At 39.6% G+C, this 20,579-nt stretch overlaps 1 protein-coding gene across 1 annotated transcript; it reads left to right on the forward strand.

Moving 5' to 3' along the window:
• Positions 1 to 1,323: 1,323 nt before the first annotated feature.
• Positions 1,324 to 18,064, forward strand: ccdc40 (coiled-coil domain 40 molecular ruler complex subunit). The gene is made up of 19 exons (XM_080880032.1): positions 1,324 to 1,379; positions 2,965 to 3,104; positions 3,502 to 3,595; positions 3,712 to 3,827; positions 4,005 to 4,088; positions 4,832 to 5,051; positions 5,676 to 5,833; positions 5,945 to 6,067; positions 8,046 to 8,167; positions 8,433 to 8,676; positions 8,778 to 8,960; positions 9,559 to 9,804; positions 11,968 to 12,181; positions 12,284 to 12,453; positions 12,543 to 12,634; positions 13,088 to 13,202; positions 15,721 to 15,909; positions 15,992 to 16,150; positions 16,547 to 18,064. Exons 2-19 carry the CDS (start codon positions 2,976 to 2,978, stop codon positions 16,784 to 16,786), a joined length of 2,898 nt encoding a protein of 965 aa, XP_080736158.1. The 5' UTR covers positions 1,324 to 1,379; positions 2,965 to 2,975; the 3' UTR covers positions 16,787 to 18,064.
• The last annotated feature ends 2,515 nt before the right edge of the window (positions 18,065 to 20,579 follow it).

Below are 20,579 nucleotides of genomic sequence, written 5' to 3' on the forward strand. Positions count from 1 at the left end.
TTGTTTTCATAATAGATTAATAATAATTTGATGTTGGGCTCAGTTCATCACTTAAATCACGTTGATTTTTATTAAAGCTTATAGTTGGAGCTGTAACCATCTCTTTATTGTACCTAAAGGTATTATAGGTAAAGAACTCAAGAACTTCATCGTTTTCTTTCACGTCTGGAAGTTTTAGTTGTGATGTAACTTTTTCCAGTCCTTACATACTGTTTTATAACTGTTGCCATCAAGAGACGGATATGTTTCAATGCACATATTAAACAAATATGTAGGACTGTTTTCTTCCATTTGCACAGCATCACTAAATTTAGAAATATTCTGTTTTAGAGTGATGCTGAAAAACTAGTTCATGCATTTATTACTTCTAGGCTGGACTACTGTAATTCGTTATGATCATAACTGACAGGAAGTGGAATTGATTCACTGAACACTTCTTCCCTATTCCTTTCTTTTCTCCTGGCAATTTTATTTATACAAGACATTTTATACATGAGACTGAATGTGTACGGAAACTGAAGGCATTAAAGACAGAACAAAGCAAAACAACAACACTTATTGACCTGTGTGAACAAAAAGGTTTTGAGTCTGTTTTTGATCTCAAGTCAGCAGGCTGCTTGTTCCAGAAAACTGAAAGCACCCTCAACAGACTGAGATTTGATTCTGAGAACAGTTAAAAGACCCAGTCTGGGTTTTTGACAGTCAGCAAGTCAGAGACATACTGGGTGGCCAAACCATTGAGAGATTTGTGAACTAATAGAAGAATGTGTATATATAGCACTGGGAGCCAGTGAAGTAACTTCAAAACTAAGTTAATGAGGTCAAATTTCCATCTACCTGTACGGATTCTGCCTGCTGCATTTTGAATAAGCCAGAGATGTTGTGCTGATGATTTGGTCCTTCAAATAGAGTGCTGCAATAATATAACCAACTTAAACCCATGAATGAGATGAATGCATCTCATAGTCAGTTTGAGACAGGAATTTTATAGTCCTAGATATAACCTTTAAGTGATAGAAAGCAGTATTTAAACCGTATTTATGTGATTATCAAAACAAAGATCACTGCCCAAAATGAGGCCATAAATTGCATCTAAATATTTGTCTACTCTCTTACAGGCTCCTCCAGCCCTCTCACAGTTGTTGGCTGGAGATAAAATGTTACCACAGCATTAAGAAATTAGCTTTGAACATGTCAGTAACTCCTAGAAATGACTTTTATTCTGTAAGCGGTCGTAAATAAGCGCGTACATCCTACGTGCTACCTGTGTGTTAAAACGCCACAGCGACTGATGTCTGACTGAGACTGCGCAGACGCCAGCTACGGAAGTTTACGGTTGCCTAGTAACCTTTATCGACTGTACCCGTAACGCTACCGTGGTAAGTTGTATCCTAAATGCAAAATTAAATTATATCATTGGTACGATATAGTACGATGGTATTGGTACGCAAACTCTAAATTGTTCTTTTGACTATTAAAGCGCCAAAGTCAGGTTGACAGTTATTATACTGTGATCCTCACAAACCCTCTCTATTGTTGAAGGACTTAGCGCGAAGCTAGCAAGAATACAGAAACATAGCTAATTTTAAATACAAGGAAGGTATTTGTTACCCATAAGCCCAGCCCGGAAATCTTCAGATTTCCACTTGATATTTTATTCATTTTCAAGTAGGCTCAGAAAAACTTGAATATATAAGGTGAGTTCTGGTCAACACATGAAATTGTAAAAATCAATAATGAGTGCAATGTATTTACTAATTTAATTTCATTGTGTATAATGAAAAACGGCAAATGGCCTGTATTTGTATAGCGCTTTTACTTAGTCCCTAAGGACCCCAAAGCGCTTTACACTACATTCAGTCATCCACCCATTCACACACACACATACACACACACTGGTGATGGCAAGCTACATTGTAGCCACAGCTGCCCTGGGGCGCACTAAAAGAGATAATGATTGTTTCTGATCATTATTATTTATTAATTACGAAGGACCCACCCTGATTCCATAGGTTAGGGAAGCAGACCTATATGGACCTTAGTGGAAGGGCAACACACAACAATATGACCTCTGTTTTGCACTCATTTAAGTGTAAGAAACCGTAGGACACTGTATTTTTTATATCCAAAACTCATTGAGCAGTCTTATATAACATTTCCACGATTCAAAGGTAAAATAGGCTGCAAAATCTAGACTGATGCTATTTTGACAAATAATTTGACCATGAGGGAGCGTGGACATAGAAAAAACTCGACCCCTGTGTACCTGTAGATGTGATAATGCTGGTGCAGAAGTGTATTATCCAATGCTAACTAGAAATTTCTGAGTTTAATATTAGATTAAACCATTTAAGAGTCAAAACTTGACTCCAACACAGCCCTCAAAGAGTAAGTCATGAGTGTGTAAGTCATGGGGTGTCGAAAGCAGCACTCAAGTTCAGCAGAACTAAAACTGAACAACCACCTGAACAGGTATCAACTAGAATATAATTTTTCAGTTTCAAGAGAGAAGATTTAACACTGTGGAAAAACCCTGAAACCTGATTAAAAGATTTCATAGATATTGTTTAGCCAAAAGACTCCAGACATCCACTTCCAAATTTTGTTTCTTTAAGAATGACTGGACTACTGTTTGGCAGTTTTGCATTTATAATTGAGAGAACACCACAGCCCATTAAATCAAAACCCAAGATGGCAGGCAGGACATCTGTTATAGAAGTGAAACATGTCATATGACATCTGAGAAAAGAAAACATGTTCAGAATCTTCAAACGTGGCAATAGCTGACTAATAAAAAAGGGATTAGCGCCACAAGTTAAAATATTTGCTCTTATATTTTCAGCATTGCTAAGAAAAAAGTCGGAAAATTTCTCAAAAGCCCTCTCTCTCTCACCATTAGCCTTTGACCTTTGGGGCAAATACACATATTAGTCACCTGGAGAAAATATAAATCTTCATGTGAAGTTTTAGGTCCAATGCAGAACCCAGGAGATGATGATGGAAGGGAGGAAAGCTCCCCCCGAAATGAGACAGATCCCAACCTGCATCATGGAAGTGACGACGCTGAAGAAGACATTGGAGCGACTGCCTCACATTACAAAGAGGTTTGATATGTGTATCTGCTGTGGTTTTGTTTCCTTACTTTGTTGCTATTTTAGCAACAGGTCATTGAACACTGATGCAGTTTGGATGTTTGGTCAGGTGCTGTGCTGCTGCACTCACAGTCTTAACTGTTGGATGCACAAAATATTGCAGTAGTGTTAGTCATTTGGCTCAAATGGAATCAGCAGTTTGGACTCTCATGACAGGATCCATTCTTAAAGAAGTGTGTCCTCCTTCTTTGCAAATTTACATTTTGCAAAACCACTCACTCAGCCAGTTTGGCCCCTTTGGTGGGCAGGTTCATGTTTGACATCTTCAGTCTAACAGTTCTCAATGTTTAAATCACAGCAGCTATTAAGGAGCTCTATTCATGCTTCATGTTTGTCTCCGGACTCACAGGCTCAGTCACTGCCACAGCCAGAGAGCCCTGCTGCCCAGCGTTACCATGACCTCACTGTAGTGGATGAAAACTTCCCTGCGGCCACAAATTTAAGTAAGTCCCACATTAATCCTCTGTGGGATTTACTTCTATATATTCTATAGCAATATGTACCCTTTTTACATGATTATTTATTTTTTGGTTAAATGATGCCTTTCACTGTATTTCAGTGCAAGAGGATATTGCTCAGATGGCTCACCGTTCACACACATCGGAGGAGATGGAGGATCATGAGCCACTGCCAGAAGATGAGGAAGAGGAGTTGATCATTCTTGATCCTGAGCATGTTTGTAGCTTCACCTTTAATCTTTACACGACCAGTGTGTTTACTAAATAATGAATCGATTTTTGTCTTAGTGCTCATCAGAAAGAAAATTGAATTATGATGGATGTGAAGCATTAATACTACATATCTTTGTCTTCCACTGGGACGTTACTGATACTATATTTAATCTGTTGGCAGCCCGTGGTCAGAAGACAACAAGCTGCTCTGACAATCCAGCTTAGAAAACAGCTGGAGAGGATTAACCATACACTGAGGGAAAAGGTCGGCCACTTCTCTGACCAAAAACTCTCTCCATCTTTGCTCAGTTAATACACTGATTCACACATGCAGGAGCAAACAAGCTAGTTTCTATACAAACAAATGCAATTTTTCTATTTAAATGCCCAGAAGATGGTGCTGTAGAACTGTATGGCAACTGCAGAACACTTCACATCTTCTGTATTACATACGACAGGTGTTTAGGAAAGATGCAACACCCACAAACTGTTTACCTTTCCAAGAAAAACACTTGTTGCAGGGTTAAGGTGTGAGGCCTTCATCACTCAAATGGGTAATGATGACAAACACAATATATTAAATGTCATGTATGGTATATATAGCGAATATTGATTTATAGTACAGTATATTTCATATGTAATGAGTTGAAATTTAAAGCACTTTGTATAAAACATTTTAAGAGTTCCCCTCATTATCTGAATATGTTCACATAATGGGTTCACATAATGTTCATATAATGACTAATGTTTGAAGGTCACAGATTTATTTTTAAAATGTCCCCAAAAGGGTTACAATGTTGGAAATAAGTTACAAATACAATAAAATCTTTTTCAGTTCCAGTTCCAACCGGCAACCACTAATAAGTAGAACCAGTACTTTTATACCAGGCTTTGTCCTGGATGAAGGAAAGCCATTTTAGTACCCAACATAAAAGCATGTATAAAGTCGGTTATCGTCTAGAATTATTGATTTTTCTGTGATTTCTAACTGCTCTCCTCCTCCATCAGCATGCAGTTGCGAAGGATGATGCTAGCCACAATCAGGAATTAGGTGTGGAGGTCTTCAGGATTCAGGAGCATCTGGTCAGACAGCAGAACAGGCTGCATGACCTCCATGAGACCAAGACACAAGCCGAAACCAAACACCAGCAGGTTCTGAACCAGCTGGAGGAGATAAAGAGTCAACATTCCAGCATGACCAGAAAGGTCTGCGAAGCCAGAGCCAATGGTGAGCCTGGACTGTCATTTAGAGGTTGTGTCTTTGTGCTGATCCAGGATTAGTTTTGATTTTATATGACTCTTGATGTCTGTCCCAATGACCACATTACAATTATGTTTTTGTTTTTTTTTAAAGAGAACTTTATTGCTACTATTATCCTCCATCCGAATCAAGCTTCATTCTCTGTTTGGGGTTGTTTTCCACTGTGAGTTCACTCGTACTACTTATGATTGTTACTCAGCCTGCAGTAAAATAAAATAAAATGCTGTAAAATTCAATTACATTAGGATTCCACTTTATGCAACTTCTTTATATTCACCCCTTAGGTTTACACGTTTCAGCCAGAAAGCTGGAGCTTTAAGATCAACTATTTTTTATGCATTTGGCTTTATGTTAGTATAAGTGAGAATCTGATGGATGTGAAACCCTAAAAGTTCAATGGCGCAAGTTAAGAAGTTAAAATAAATGTAAACAGATTTTATAATTTTTTAATCTTTCCCTTTTAAAAGCAGCCTTTGTTGGGCCTATGTAATACTGTTTGAGCAACAGAAAGGCAACATCTGTATCTGTTCATGTTTCTGAAATTGTGATTCGAGCCATTATGTTTATGCTCTCTCCTCTGTCCTCCCTCAGAGTCCCAGCTACAGGCGCAGTTAGACAGCATGACACAGTATCTCATCTTCATCCAAGGAGTCAGTGAAGGTCTGCGCTCTGAAGTCAAAACCATGAATAACGCTAGACGCAAAGCGAGAGCTGAGAAGACCCAGGCAGAAGACCAGAAATTAAAGCAGGTAGACACTCACATGTAAATTATTACGATTTGATTGTATTTGTCAATATATACACTATCTGGTATATCAACATAATTTTAACTAAGCGAAAATACTCATCTGTTACATCAGGATTTATATGTGGAGCGACTAACAAAGGAGTTGGACAGGCTGACGCAGCAGATAGCCATGTATGAGTCCAAAACCAGTGCTCATGCAGAGGAGACACAGACAGCCAAAGAGGCTCTCTCAGAGGTAACTGCTGTGCCGTAAAAGGTTATATGCTGCATCTTTACATGAAGAGATGAGCACTTTATCCCTGCAGCTTGAACAAGAATTAGTTGCCCACCAGACCTTTTTTTGGACATAAAAGCAAAATAGTGAGCTAGTGAGATAAGGTGCTAGTTAGTATTGGGTGATTTCACTATTAAAAGTGTCAACTTTCATATTACCCATAGCAAATAAATATTTCATTGATGTGAATATTGCTTTTATATCGATTAGTAAAACTGAAAACATTAAAACAATAGCCCAGTTCATTTATCCAGTGATTGATTGAGTGAAAATTTTCCTTGATATATGGATTCACATTCAAGTACTTGCATTTAGGTATCTAGACATGGACAAGACAACCTGCTGGAGTTCAAACTGTGCATCAGAACAGGTCTCTTAAAGGTGATTTAAGTGACCTTGAACGTGGCATGGTTGTTGGAGCACATGAGACAGTCTTTTTTTTAAACTGCTGATATACTGCACAACCAGGAGAAAATATTCTTTGAGCAGCAGTTGTCTGAGACAAATTGTTTGATGCCACAGATCAGAGGATAATGGCCAGACTGTCATGTTTCGGCTGTGTGCAGGCAGGAGACGACCCAAATGCAAACTCACGGGGAGTAAACTCGAAAGCACAGCTTTATTGCTGGGAAACAGGCGATACGACAATACGAAACTAAACTGGGAAAAACTAATTATAATATGCACAAGAAGACACAGCGAGAATCACACACAGCTATGAGGGACGACGCGACATGGAACAGAGGGTGATTCTGACATAAATATACAGAAGGTAATGAGTGAGGTGGGAACATATGGGAGCACAGCTGAGGACAATTACGCATAACAAGACAGGGAGGATACGGAACTGAAAATACTAACCCAAGGTGCAGACCTTAAACGTAACACAGGAAGAACACAGAGACACAGACAGGAGGGGAGAGAGAGCACGGAGAGAGGACTGACATCATGGGCAGGGGAAACATGGGACAAAACACGAGGGGAAACAACGCACAGGAGCTCAGAATTATATAAACACAAATATACAGAGGGAGACGTAGGAGCAATTACACAAGGAAATCTGACAACCAATAGCTAAACATAACAACCTAGGGACTAAAACGTTAAACTAACAAGGTGGACTCAAACCATAATACAAAATAACAAAACACAAAAATTCAAACCGCTGGGTCATAAGACCCAGGATCATGACACAGACTTCTTTGAGCTGATAGGAAGACAACAGTAAGCCAAATAAACACTTGCTAGAACCAAAGTATGCAGAAAGAGCACCTCTGAATGCATGATTTGAAGCAGATGGGATACAACTGCAGAAAATCACTAAGGGTGAATCTCCCTTCAGATAAGAACAGGAAGTGGAGGCAATTCACACAGTATCAGCTGTTCAGGATGGTGCTGGTGTAATGGTGTGGGGGATATTTTATTGGCACACCTTTGATCCTTCAGTATCGACTGAGCACTGATGAAATACCACACCTACCTGACTCTTGTTGGTGCTCATTCCTTTATGACCACAACCACATATTACCCATCTTCTAACGGCTACTTCCAACAGGATGTTGAACCATGTCACAAAACTCAGAACATCTCAAACTGGACTCTTGACCATGACAATGAGTTCACTATAGCCAGCAGTCACCACATCTCCGTCCAACAGAGCATCTGTGAATCTGTGCCACAATTTTAAAAAAGGCTGTTTTGAAGGCAAGTTTGTCCAACCTGAACTACCTGTAACTGATGAAGTGGCTGGTGGGTGTATCTTACTAGTTGATTTAATGATGTAAATGGATACAGTCAACACAAAAATATTTGGATGAGAGAAAAAGACAAACAGGTTATGTTTTTGTCTAAGTTTACTAACTCATGAATGAAATAAGAATTCTCTGATTATGGCAGTCATCAAACAACATCAGTCATTCATTTTTACATCTTTGTGCAGGCTGAGATGGAGATGGAGTCACTGTTGGTGGCCCGTAAACAGCTGCTGCAGCAGTGGAGCAGCTGCCTCATGGGGTTGAGGAGACGAGACGAGGCCTTCGGTGCGATGCAGGAAGTCATCCGGTGAGACTGATGGATGTGGGAAGCTGTTTCTGATTCATGTCCTACTGAGTAAACGTTAAAGGTGCTAATGCGCTTCAAGTGTACATGTAACAAATGATGACAGTGCTCTAAACATAGAAACATAGTCTATAGAAAATGACAGATGTCTATAAAAAAAATTTTTTTAGAACACTCAATGATAATATTAACCCTTATTTGATTTTTTATTCAAAAGTAACACAGAACAAAAAGTGAGCAGCCATTCATTTTTTTCTGTTCTTCTCAGTGAAACCAAGCACCAGGTGATCTTGCTGGACAAGGACATTGATGGCTACAAGAAGTCCATCAATGCAGAGCAGGAGCAAAATGAGATACTGACACTGCAGCTGAATTGGTCTCAAATGGACTGCACCACTACCAGAAAGCTCATCAGTGACAAGCAGGCTCAGCAAGAGGCCCTGCAGGCCCACTACAGCACATTCCTCCTCACTCTGCAGGAGACAGAGCGAACCCTCGCTAGACTCTCAAAGGTCAGTGTTTGGCCAGAGAGCAGTCGTGGTACAAGGTTAGAAACATTACATTGCCTGATTTTGTTTTTGTCTTTTTTTAATCTCACCCTTAATTTCTCCAGGAATTTGGGTCACTCCAGGCTCAAGTGAACGATCAGAGTAAGCAGCTGGAGAAAGAGAGTTCTGCACGGCTGGAGCTGGAAAACAACATCATGAGCTCCATGCAGCATAAGCTCCTCCACAACAACGCTGCCAAGTACTCCCAACTGCTCACTGAGAAGATATCCAGACTCAAAAAAGAGAAGGTAACTAAAAGCAGGAAAGTATTGAAAATGCTTAGACTGTCATAACACTCTTATGATAACACTCTTCAGACCATTCACACTAAATCCCCTTTCTTTGATATCTCTAGTATTATCATAAGAGTGTTATTCACTATACCCTACATATTGTCCAGGTCTTTGGCTTGGGCTTGTTTTAGTGAAAGACACACTCCAGCAGTATCACGTTATAGATAAAGAAAGAGAGAGAATTCACAAGCAACTGATGAAGTCTTTTGGTTTGAAATGACAGAATAATGCAAATAACAACAGCTCTACAGGATTAGTAACAGTAGTAGTAGTAGTAACAGGTGTTAAATAAGTACATGTATAAAGGTTAATGTACACTATAGAGCCATAGAGATTTGAATGCAATTTATTCATATTGTCAAATTAGCTTTATTCAATTTCAGTATTATTATTTTACTAGTTTTAACATTTTTTGTTCATGCTTTTACGTGACAGGATTACATTTTTCATTTTGATTCCTAGCTTTTTTTCTTTGTAAAATGTGTAGAGAATAAAACAAATATGTGAAGATATTAGATTTATGTGCTTCTCATCATTCCTTTCCCCCCTTTAGATGTACCAGTTGAAGCAGTCAGAGGAGGAGGTGTTGGTGGTGAAGCTGGAGAGCCAGCTGGTCAGCCAGCGAGTGGACAGCCTGGCCCTGACTCAGGAGGCCCTTGATCAGGAGATCACAAAGTACAACAAGTTAATCACAGCCATTGAGGCTAAGCTTACTTCATCTGTTAGAGTCATCGAGCAGAAGCAGTCAACGATCATCGGATACAACACGAAGATTTCTCAAATAGCGGCCACCACTGGGGTGAGTGGCTGTGGGGAAGCTGTGGTTTCTTGTTACTAAGATCATAAATAAATACAATAGAATACAATGCAATTTTATATATATAGCACATTGAAAACCAGGGGGTACACCAAAGTGCTTCACAGTAAGGAATAACGGTAAATAATTGCACTGAACAGTAAGTGATTAAAACAAGGTCAAATAGAGAAAACAGAGAAACAAACAAACACATTAGTAAGTAGAGATAGGGAGAAATCATGATTATCCAGAGAAATGAGTAGCGATACAGCAATTAAGGAGCGGTGAGAATTAGTGAGTTGGAAAAGCCAGGTTGAATAGGTAAGTTTTCAAGCATGCTTTAAAGTATTGGATGGAGTCAGAGGCATGAATGCTAGCAGGAAGACTATTCCAGAGGTTTGATGCTACAGAGGCAAAAGCACGATCACTCCTAGTCTTCAGACGGTGCCTGGGCTGGGCCAGAAGTAACTGACCAGATGATCGTAAAGAATGGCTGAGAGCATAGAGACTGAGAAGGTCGATGAGATAGTCATGGGCAAGGTTGTTTAGGCATTTCAAAGTAAGCATCCATCCATTTTCTTCCACTTATCCGGAGCCGGGTCACGGGGGCAGCAGCCCAAGCAGAGAAACCCAGACCTCCCTCCAAGGCCAACACCAAGGCATTCCCAGGCCAGCCGAGAGATATAATATCTCCAGCGTGTCCTGGGTCTGCCCCCGGACCTCCTCCCCGTGGGACATGCCTGGAAAACCTCACCCAGGAGGCGCCCAGGAGGCATCCTTGTCAGATGCCCGAACCACCTCAACTGGCTCCTTTCGATGTGGAGGAGCAGCGGCTCTACTCTGAGCCCCTCTCAAATGCCGAACTTCTCACCCTATCTCTAAGGGAGAGGCCAGCCACCCTTCGGAGGAAGCCCATTTCTGCCGCTTGTATTCGCGATCTCGTTCTTTCGGTCACTACTCCTCACCTTGTGAGGGTAGGGGCGTAGATCAACCGATAAATTGAGAGCTTTGCTTTTACACTCAGCTCTCTCTTCACCACAACAGACCGGTACAGCGTGCGTATCGCTTCAGCCGCTGCACCAATTGTCTGTCGATCTCACACTCCATTCCAAGGTGAGCTGGAGGCCATCACCCGATGAAGCCAACAGGACCACATCATCTGCAAAAAGCAGAGATGAAATCCTGAGACCACCCAAGTGAAAGCCTTCCGGCACTTGGCTATGCCTAGAAATTCTGTCCATAAAAATTATGAACAGAATCGGTGACAAAGGGCAGCCCTGTCGGAGCCCATCACCCACCAGGAACGAGTCCGACTTATTGCCGGCTATGCGGACCAAGCTGTTGCATCGGTTGTATAAGGACTGAATGACCCGTAGCAATGGGACAGACACCCCATAGGTGTCTATGGGGTGTCTGTCCAGCACCGCCCACAGGACCCCTCGAGGGATGTGGTCGAATGCCTTCTCCAAGTCCACAAAACACATGCAGACTGGTTGGGCAAACTCCCATGCACCCTCAAGTATTCTCGAGAGGATAAAGAGCTGTTCCACGACCAGCACGAAAACCGCATTGTTCCTCCTGTATCCAAGGTTCGACTAACGGACAGACTCTCCTCTCCAGCACCCTGGCATAGACTCTCCCAGGGAGGATGAGGAGTGTGAGGCAAGTAAGCAGCAGAACTTTAAAATCAATACGAAATTTAATAAGCAGCCAGTGTAAGTCAGAGAGCACTGGAATAATAGAGGCAAACTTTCTAGTTCCGGTTGCGAGACGAGCCGCAGCATTCTGAACGAGCTGTAATCGTTGTAGGTGAGCGAGTTGGAGTCCAGAGTAGAGCGAGTTACAATAATCTAATCTGGAGGTCACAAAGGCATGTATCAGTTTTTTAACCAATTAAGGGCAGAATCCTTGATGCCTATAACATGTTCTAGAAGATCATTGAAAACCCTCAGCAATGCCGTTTCTGTGCTGTGGTTTCAGTGCCAATAACATCGAACCCATCCTTTAAAATCCGGGATGGAAGGAAATCGTGAGCCAAGTTCAAACTTCTCAATTGATCAATTATGCTTTTAAAAGTAGAAAGTGAATGAAAATAATTTAGTGTCATTTTGAATTCTTTTCAAAAACGAGGCTGCCAGCTTTAATTTATTTTTCCTGCATTTGCAGCATGATGACCTCGGTCCTCTGCACATCAAGATACAGTCAATAATAGCTCAGATTGAGGAGCTGGCAGCAAATATAAAGAGCGACCAGCAGCTTTGGATGAAGCGACAGGGGATTCTGATGGGACTGACCCAAATGATAGAAGCCAACAGCAAGGAGCTGCTCAAACTGCAGGCAGAGTACACAGGATGGCAACAGACGAAACTCTACTTTGAGAGTATGCAGGACGCACATGCTGCATACTCCGTCCAAGTCACAACCTGTATGCTACTATGCTACTATCTCCACTTCATTCTCACACCAACTCTAACCCTTTCAGGTCAGATAGAATCAGAGCACTGCGAGGAGGCTGAGCTGGAGAAGAGCTCAAAGATGCTGAAGCGTGATCAGCTGAAGCTCAACATGCTGCTCAGCAAGAAAGGACAACTGAGCCAGGCTCTGCAGCAGGAAAACGCCGTGATGGAGACAGATTTCATTCACAGACTTAAGGCATGACAGGCGGGTTTCGTCATTTTATATTTTCTTCTTTTCTTCTGTTTTATATTAATATATAACTTTATGTAAAATTATGTGACCAGGATGCAGAGAGGGAGGCCGTTAAGATGCAGATGAAAGTCGAGAAGACGCAGGAGGAAAAGGAGAGGCTCCTCAACAGTCTGGTGGAAGCTGAGTCAGTCACTTTCTTTTTGTCCTTGTTTCTTCTGACTTAAACATATTCAATTTATTTATTATTGAGTTGATTTGCTAATTTGCTTAAATCTCTTAAATCTCTCTCTCAACTCTTAAGTCCTACTACTTATTCATGCATCTTTCAGGATCTTACAAAGCTTCAAACAACCCATTGACTATTAAATTAGTTGTCGGTGATTTTGATAGTCGACGTAATCGTGACTAGTCGACTAATCTTTTAAATTTCAACCCAGCTCCATGTAACTCAAATGCCTCTAACTCGAAACATATTCATAGTATGAAGGTAAAATTTTGCAGGGCTTCATTAAATATGCAGAGTTATTTCCGGAAGAATCACATACTCAGAGAAACACTTTGATTTTTAATGGAATAGTGTACTTTGTTCTGCATGTGTGTGTATTTTCTCTTTTTCTTTGGCACGTGTGGCATACAGGCGGCAAATCATGCTGTGGGAGAAGAAGACACAGCTTGTAAAAGAGATGCGTTCAGCTATGGATGTGGGGCAGGGAGAAAGCCACACAATGAAAGCTGAAATACATCGTATGGAGGTAAACACAGTACGATTACAGACAGACTATAAGGCTGATTTGCCATCTACATTTTAGCCTTAGCCTGCCATGTGCAAATGTGCTGTTTATGTACAATGCATAAACACATAAGAGTGGGATATGCTTTATTTGAAATGCATTCGATCACTTTGACCCTTGAATTAATTTTTTGGGAAAATTCACTGTTTATTGAACCTTTTGACAATTTATTTTATTAAATAAATATAAGTTTGCTAATATAAGTTTTAATTTGCATCCAGCAATTTTTTTTTATAATTTATTGCTTACAAATGTATTGTGCAATGTTTTTTTAGTTTTCAAGGGAAAAAGCCTCAAAGGTTCATGTATCAGGCATGAAGTTCAGCAAATTTTCCAATTTACAACTTAAAGAATAGAAACAACATGTGGATATGACTTTACAGCATCAGTAGTGGTGTAACGATTCTCCTAACCCACAATTCAGTCTCAGTTCTTCTTTAGATGGAATAAATATTAAAAGCTCAATTATATGATCAGAAATGAATAATGAATGAATAGTAAACATAGTCTTATTCGTTTCCAGTTTACTCATTACCTGAACAATCTTTAACATTAAAATGATTTCATCAGCAGGATCTAATTAAGCATTAACTGCTCAACATGGGTATCACTGTAAAGGAAGATTGAACTATATTGTGGACACTTTTATCAGTCATAGTTTCAAGGCTGTTAAACCTCTGAGCAAGGGTAATTTTATATATAAGGAGTTTCCATCAAAAAAAGGTATCTGAGACAAAAAAGGGCTCCAGGTCCAATTGGATGTGAAAACTAACAGCTCAGTCTTTTTATTTCTCGTACCTCCTCGGGGAAAAAATTATCTCAAGCTCTTCCAAACTCACAGTCATGTTATTTTCTCTATAGAAGCAGATAAATCTGTCAGCTTGGTGTCTGATTACAGCACATAATACTGATATATTCAGATTATATTCAGAATATAAATCAGTGCCTGCTTGTAAGAGACAAGGTGACGGAAAATATGAAAGCCGCAAAAATACATCTTATTGAAGCTTTTTGTAAATGTGTTAGATCTTATGGCTCATTTGCTTTCTCATTATGAACTACTGATGCATACAACGTATAACTGCAAAATTAAAGTATAGACACTTTAACTCAGTGCAAACTCAGTTTTGAAAGGACTAACACTGGGATCACATTAGGAGGCAGATTTGTTCAAATATTTTTAATAGACCCAACAAATACAAATATTTTTGATTGTATTGCTCCTTTTTGCCTTCAGAACTGCTTCAATTTTTTGAATCTAGAAACATTTGTCAGAGTCTTTGGTTCACATCAACATGATAGGATCACACAGGTGCTGCAGATTTGCCAGCTGCACATCTATGATCCCGTTCTACCACAACCCAAAGGTGCTCTTTTAGATTAAATCTGTAGATGCTGTTTGAGGGTAGTGAACTCACTGTTGTGTTCAAAGTCATTTAAATCACATTTCTTTCCCATTCTGATGCTTGATTTGGACTTCAATTCAATTCAATTTTACTTATATAGCGCCAAATCACAACAACAGTCGCCTCAAGGCGCTTTATATTGTACAGTAGATCGTATAATACTAGATACAGAGAAAAACCCAACAAACAACGAATTCAATTCTGGATTTAACAGGAAGCCAATGAAGGGAAGCCAATACAGGATAAATATGCTCACTCTTTCTTGTCCCTGTCAGTACTCTTGCTGCAGCATTTTGGATTAGCTGAAGGCTTTTCAGCGAGTTTTTAGGACTTCTGATAATAATGAATTGCAGTAGTCCAGCCTAGAAGTAATAAATGCATGAACTAGTTTTTCAGCGTCACTCTGAGACAGGATATTTCTAACTTTAGAGATGTTGCGCAAATGGAAGAAAGCATTCTTACATATTTGTTTAATATGTGCGCCCATCCAGGTCTTAACTAATTGGTGTGTGTTATCTGGCTTCATGGACAGATAGAGCTGTGTGTCATCTGCATAGCAGTAAAAATGTATGCTATGTCTTCTAATGATACTGCCTAGGGGAAGCATGTATAATGTAAACAGAATTGGTCCTAATTCATTTGAAAGCATCAGGCTTTCAAATGAATTAAAAGTCTGTCTAGGTCTTTCGTTGATTAATAGGCTGTTGTGATAAATTGCTGCCACACCGCCCCCTCGGCCTGTGCTTCGAGATTTCTGGTAGTTAGAATGACTCAGGGGTGCTGATTCATTAAAACTAACATAATCATCCTGCTGCAACCAGGTTTCTGTAAGGCAGAGTAAATCGATTTGTTGATCAATTATTAAGTCATGTACTAACAGAGACTTGGAGGAGAGAGACTTAATATTTAATAATCCACATTTCACTGTTTTACTCTTTGGTTTAGATTTATAGATATTTTTAAAATTGTCTTGAAAGTCGTAAAACTAAGTTGTAAGAATGCTGGATAACAATTTGCTCTTAGGGTGATTAATGTTTGTGAATTCTACCCAAAGTGTGTTTGTGTCTGTGCAGGTGCGACTCAGCCAGCTAATGAGGCAACGGGAATGCCTGCTGAGGGAAAGCGAAGCAACAGTGGCGAGAAGGGAAACCATCGTCTTGCGCAAGGAGGCCATGATGAGGAACTCCCTCAAACAGGCTACACAGGGTGACCTGAGCCTCTCTATACAGGGCCTACAGCGCAAGATCCGGGAAGCACACAAGGTAAAAGAGGCTGACGGAACATTAATTCATTTGTGCTTGGAGCAGGTTGAGCATTTATCTTACATGCAGGATTTGTCTTCAGCAAGTGGTAGAGTATGAGCAGGTGACTGGGGAGCTACAAAAACAGAAGGAGAGTTTGAGAGACAGGATCACACAGAGGAAGACTCATCTCACAGAACTGTGCAGCACCAGTTACATCCTCGACTCTGACTTTGTTAATCTTCAGGATACCAAAGAAAGGGTAAGGGTCACAGACTGTGAATGTGAATATGTGATTGTACTTTAAAATTGTTATTCTTCTGAATTGCACTGGGTTGCATGTACAGTGAGGGTGTGATCCACTTTTCATTGGCTTCTAATCCGATGCACTCTTCATTGTTAAAGGAACAATGATACCCGGTATGTGTCAATACAAATGTCTAATGGGAAGTGAAACTGTTACCATTGCACAACTTAATGAAGGTGTGGTGAGAATGTTTAACTTGGTTTTTTTTGGGTCACGTACACAGAACTTGCTCATCACAGTTTCCACTCTTGGAAAATACTCACACTTATCCGACCTATCAGGAATAAAATATAACTACTCATTGTTTGATTAATATGTCATTACTCTGTCATTATCGCTCCCTCTCTCTAGAACCTAGGACACCTAGTGGCTCTGCAGAGTCGGGCCAAGAGGTTGCGTACAGTGTGTGAAGGCAGCTATCGAGCACTGTCCACCCCCGAATCCGTGGAAGCCGCCCTGCAGAGGCAGACGGACCGCTTGCATGCCATCAGCACCATCTTGCACCGCGTATGTGAGGAGTTCCCCCAACATCAGGGGGCGCTCCGCAGGCTGTCACGAGCACTGTCTGAACATGCACAGGCTGTGGAATAGGAAACATCCCAAAGTCAGGAAAAGATGACGTGACAGTGCGCGCTGGAAGGACAATGCACAGGAATGACATGTGAGTGAAAAAAGGGAAAGCTTAGATAAGTAACAGCCAGGGAAGGATGACAACTTGTTCACATTGATGTGTGGTTTCGTTGATGCATTGAAATGTTGTTTGTGAAAAAATTTAAGAAATAAAAGGTAATGAAGTTTCTAATCTCAAAGTTAATTATGTGGCCCACTGAATTGTGTTAAAGTTGACCCCAAGGGCTTTTTAGACTGGCACATTTAAATTCCGGGTCTCCAAAAAGCCAGTTACAAAATACCTGAAAATCAAAAAGATGTTTTTTGTTGTATTAACTAATTATTGTGGAAAGTAAAAATCACAGTACTTTGGTGATCATTAAAATATGTCCTGAATTTACAAATTGATGACGATTCATCTGATAATCCATGACACACTGCTCTGCCCTACATAAGCTGCCTTTATAGGTTCAAAGTGTCTGCATTGGTATTGGCAACATTTGCAGCATCGTACAGCAGTAACTTACAAACAGAAGGTTTGAACAGCAGATGAGTGAAGTGTCTATGCTCACAAACTTCCATATTGGAGATATCTACTCACACACAAAAACTGAAGCCTGGCAGTGATTAGTTTTACATACACCATCCTCAGCCATGTTTAACATTAGCATTCACCAGTGTGTCACAAATATACAGTAATGTGCAAATATCTTAAAGCCACCAATTAGTTCTTTATGTTTTGCTATGAAAAATAGGTGCAGGTATATTGTTAAAAGATACTTAAGTAAATCTAAGTATATAAGGCAAAGTCAAAGTTTATAGAGTTCTGATGTTGTTGAAACACAATATTTGGTGTGACCAGTTTTATTCTTCAGCTCAGCTTGAACTCTCTTAGATGAGATTTCTTTTAAGTAGACTTCAGTATTGTTCTCCAGGCTGTCCTGGTCACAAATCTAAACTTTTGATTACAGACAAACTGGTTTGAAAGCAAACTTACATCACTTATAGACTTACAGTAATAGCTCTCTGTTGTTTCCTGTATTCATAGTTTCATCTTCTATTGTTGAAATTGATGGATCGAGGATTTCTAACTATTTCTGAAGTCTTTGACCTCTAAAACCCACAAAGAATTCCGATTGAGCAACCTTGGAAACAGCTTCCGTTCACTGTGTCATAACAGTTGTATTTAGCTCATTTCCTTCTCTTCTTCATTAAACCTTTAACTTTACATTTACAGTTTTGCAGATATTTTGTCAAACATGTGTTCCACATTACATAATAATATTAATCTGAATATATAAATCTCTGTTGTGTATTTTTTTTTTTCATTCTTCAGTTCTGCTTGCTTTCATACTGAAGAAATTATAAAAATGTTATATACTTCAAACAGTGTTCAGTAACTCAAAACCAAGAAACAGTAAAAGTACACTCATCACCAGGGAGTGAACTGCCTTTGTTCAGCTCAGTCCTGGAAGAAATTCTTGCATTTTGTTGTAGCAGTCAACTTCATCAGGCTAAGGCAGCCACGTTAATGCTTTCAGCGACGGTAAAGTGGAATCTTTAACACAATTCTGAAAAACCAGTGATCGAGCCTTTTCACTCGCAAATTGTGGAATGATCTCCTGCCCAGCCCCCTTGTTACCTCTTTTTAAAGTATATCTTAAAACTCTTTTTTATTCTTTGGCTTTTAAATCCGAATGAGAGTGGTGTACTCTTAGCTTTTATTTACAGTAGTATTTTTATCACTGTTGTTGTTGCTGATTTTTTGTGTAGTGTTTTGGTGATTTGTATAGCACTTTGTCAAAATTGTGTTTTTTAAAAAAGTGCTTTATAACTAAACACTATGTATCATAAAACATCGCATAACTATTAGATTGGATTTCACTTAAAAATATTTATTTTAAAATAGCCTGATATTCCACAGTCACACCTTTTTATATAATATTTTTCATACTGCCGTGGTAATGTGTTGATCAAATGGAAAACGTGCCACTTTACACGGTACACATGCCCTAAAGTACACAAAACGCTATATTATCAGTACTTGGTGCGACATGACGCAAGCTTATTTTGGTTTTCTATTGTCAGTAGTACACATGCTTTGTTTTTTTTCTCATTCCTTATCAGTTGATGTCAAAGATCAGTTGAAGATGGCACAAAACCGTAGTAGGGACAGAACTGTCACGTACCATCTGGAGTGACAGAGCAGAGAAAAGAACCTAAAGTCAGGTTAGCACCAGCCTTGTAATGTTGCAATGCTGTGAAACCTGCTGCTCAAATAGCAGACTCTTGCAAAGCACATGGAAAACCTTATAGTATTTCACCATCACACTGTTATAGCACAGGCTTAGCAAAACATGCAACTGATACAGAGAATTCAATTTCCTTGTAAATGATGTGTCCGCTCAGACACACCCAAATGACACTAGCTAAATTAAAAGGGAGAAAGCTTTTACATGACCTGCAGTATAAGTGGTGATTTTATCCATGAATGTTTAAAGCAAGTACACGAGTCTCCTCATGACAATTTCAAGCAGTTTTGTTATTTAGGTTTTAATGCAGAAATTTATTTTATTCTGTTTTATCTTCTGGCAGCTTCATTTTATTTTGCCACTTTACGTACTGAGCTACCAATGAGGACAAAATTACTAGCACGCCCCCCAATAACATTTTTGTCGAATCTTTCCTAAGTGCTTTTTTAATAGAGCAAGACATTTTCAACATAGCATTTCTAAACATGCTAGTTTTCTTTAGAAATGCAGATTGGACCTGTTCAGATTTTCATCACAATAATAGATTTATTTCAGAAAAATTACCATGGTCACTATTATTAGTCACGGAAAAACTGAGCTTTGTATCGAGCCATAATACAAACCACTGCTGTGCAATGATGTGCTTTTACTTTGTGGCACTCAGACTTTGTAAATCAAGTTAAAACTGAGGGTTATACACAGTATAAAAACTTCAGCATGGGTTTGAGTATACAGAGGACTTCAGTGTCTGCAAAGCGCTCAGGTCTTATGGCTGCAGAAAAAGCCCATATCATGAGCCCTGACGGTTGGTATATAAGGTGTTTGTTCTGATATGCTGTGTTTAGTTTCTGGCAAATGTGATTCTGTGCATTATTCCACTTGGTTTTGGTCTGTCCAAAGGACATTGTTTCAGAAGTCTTGTGGTTTTTTCAAATGCAACTTTGCAAACCCAAGCCATGCTGCTATGTATTTTGAGAAGAGGCTTTCTCCTGGCAACCTTTCCAGACAGTCTTTACTTGATCATTCTAGCTCTAATTGTACTGTCATTAACTTTAACACCTAACAGTTCACATTAATAATGATCAGTCCATCATGTCAATTTTATTAATAGCTCCTGACTGCTACTAATCCTTAATTCTTATAGAAGCAGTAGAGTATGATTAGTTTTTCACAGGCCTGCTTCTGCATCACGGTGTGATATTTCATGGTGTATACTTCATCTGAGGTTGCATTTGCCGAATTTTAAGGCGTGCTAAGGACCAGATTACATTCGGTGTACTATAACTGTTACCAACCCTGATTGGAGTGTTTGGTAGATTATCTCTCTACTGTCAAAGGTAAAAAAAAAACCTAAAATAAAACAAAATCAGAGACCAGTCCTAACAAAGAACAACCTCAAAGACCACAAATCAAGACAAAGAAAGAACACAAAATATTCATGGCAAAAAAAAGTGAAGAACTGAAATGAGGAAGCTTAATTTGAAGGTCATTTCTGTAACTCTGGATTTCAAAAAGGCAAATCA

The sequence above is a fragment of the Rhamphochromis sp. 'chilingali' genome (genome assembly GCF_963969265.1).
Source record: "Rhamphochromis sp. 'chilingali' genome assembly, chromosome: 4".
Classification (NCBI taxonomy): domain Eukaryota; kingdom Metazoa; phylum Chordata; class Actinopteri; order Cichliformes; family Cichlidae; genus Rhamphochromis; species Rhamphochromis sp. 'chilingali'.

What these genes read in the sequence shown, in the direction of transcription:
- ccdc40 (XM_080880032.1), top strand. Translation starts at nt 2,976, where the DNA reads ATGCAGAACCCAGGAGATGATGATGGAAGGGAGGAAAGCTCCCCCCGA. An exon ending in CCCTGCGGCCACAAATTTAA is followed by an intron (nt 3,596 to 3,711) that starts GTAAGTCCCACA and finishes ACTGTATTTCAG; the next exon opens with TGCAAGAGGATATTGCTCAG. An exon ending in AAATAGCGGCCACCACTGGG is followed by an intron (nt 9,805 to 11,967) that starts GTGAGTGGCTGT and finishes CTGCATTTGCAG; the next exon opens with CATGATGACCTCGGTCCTCT.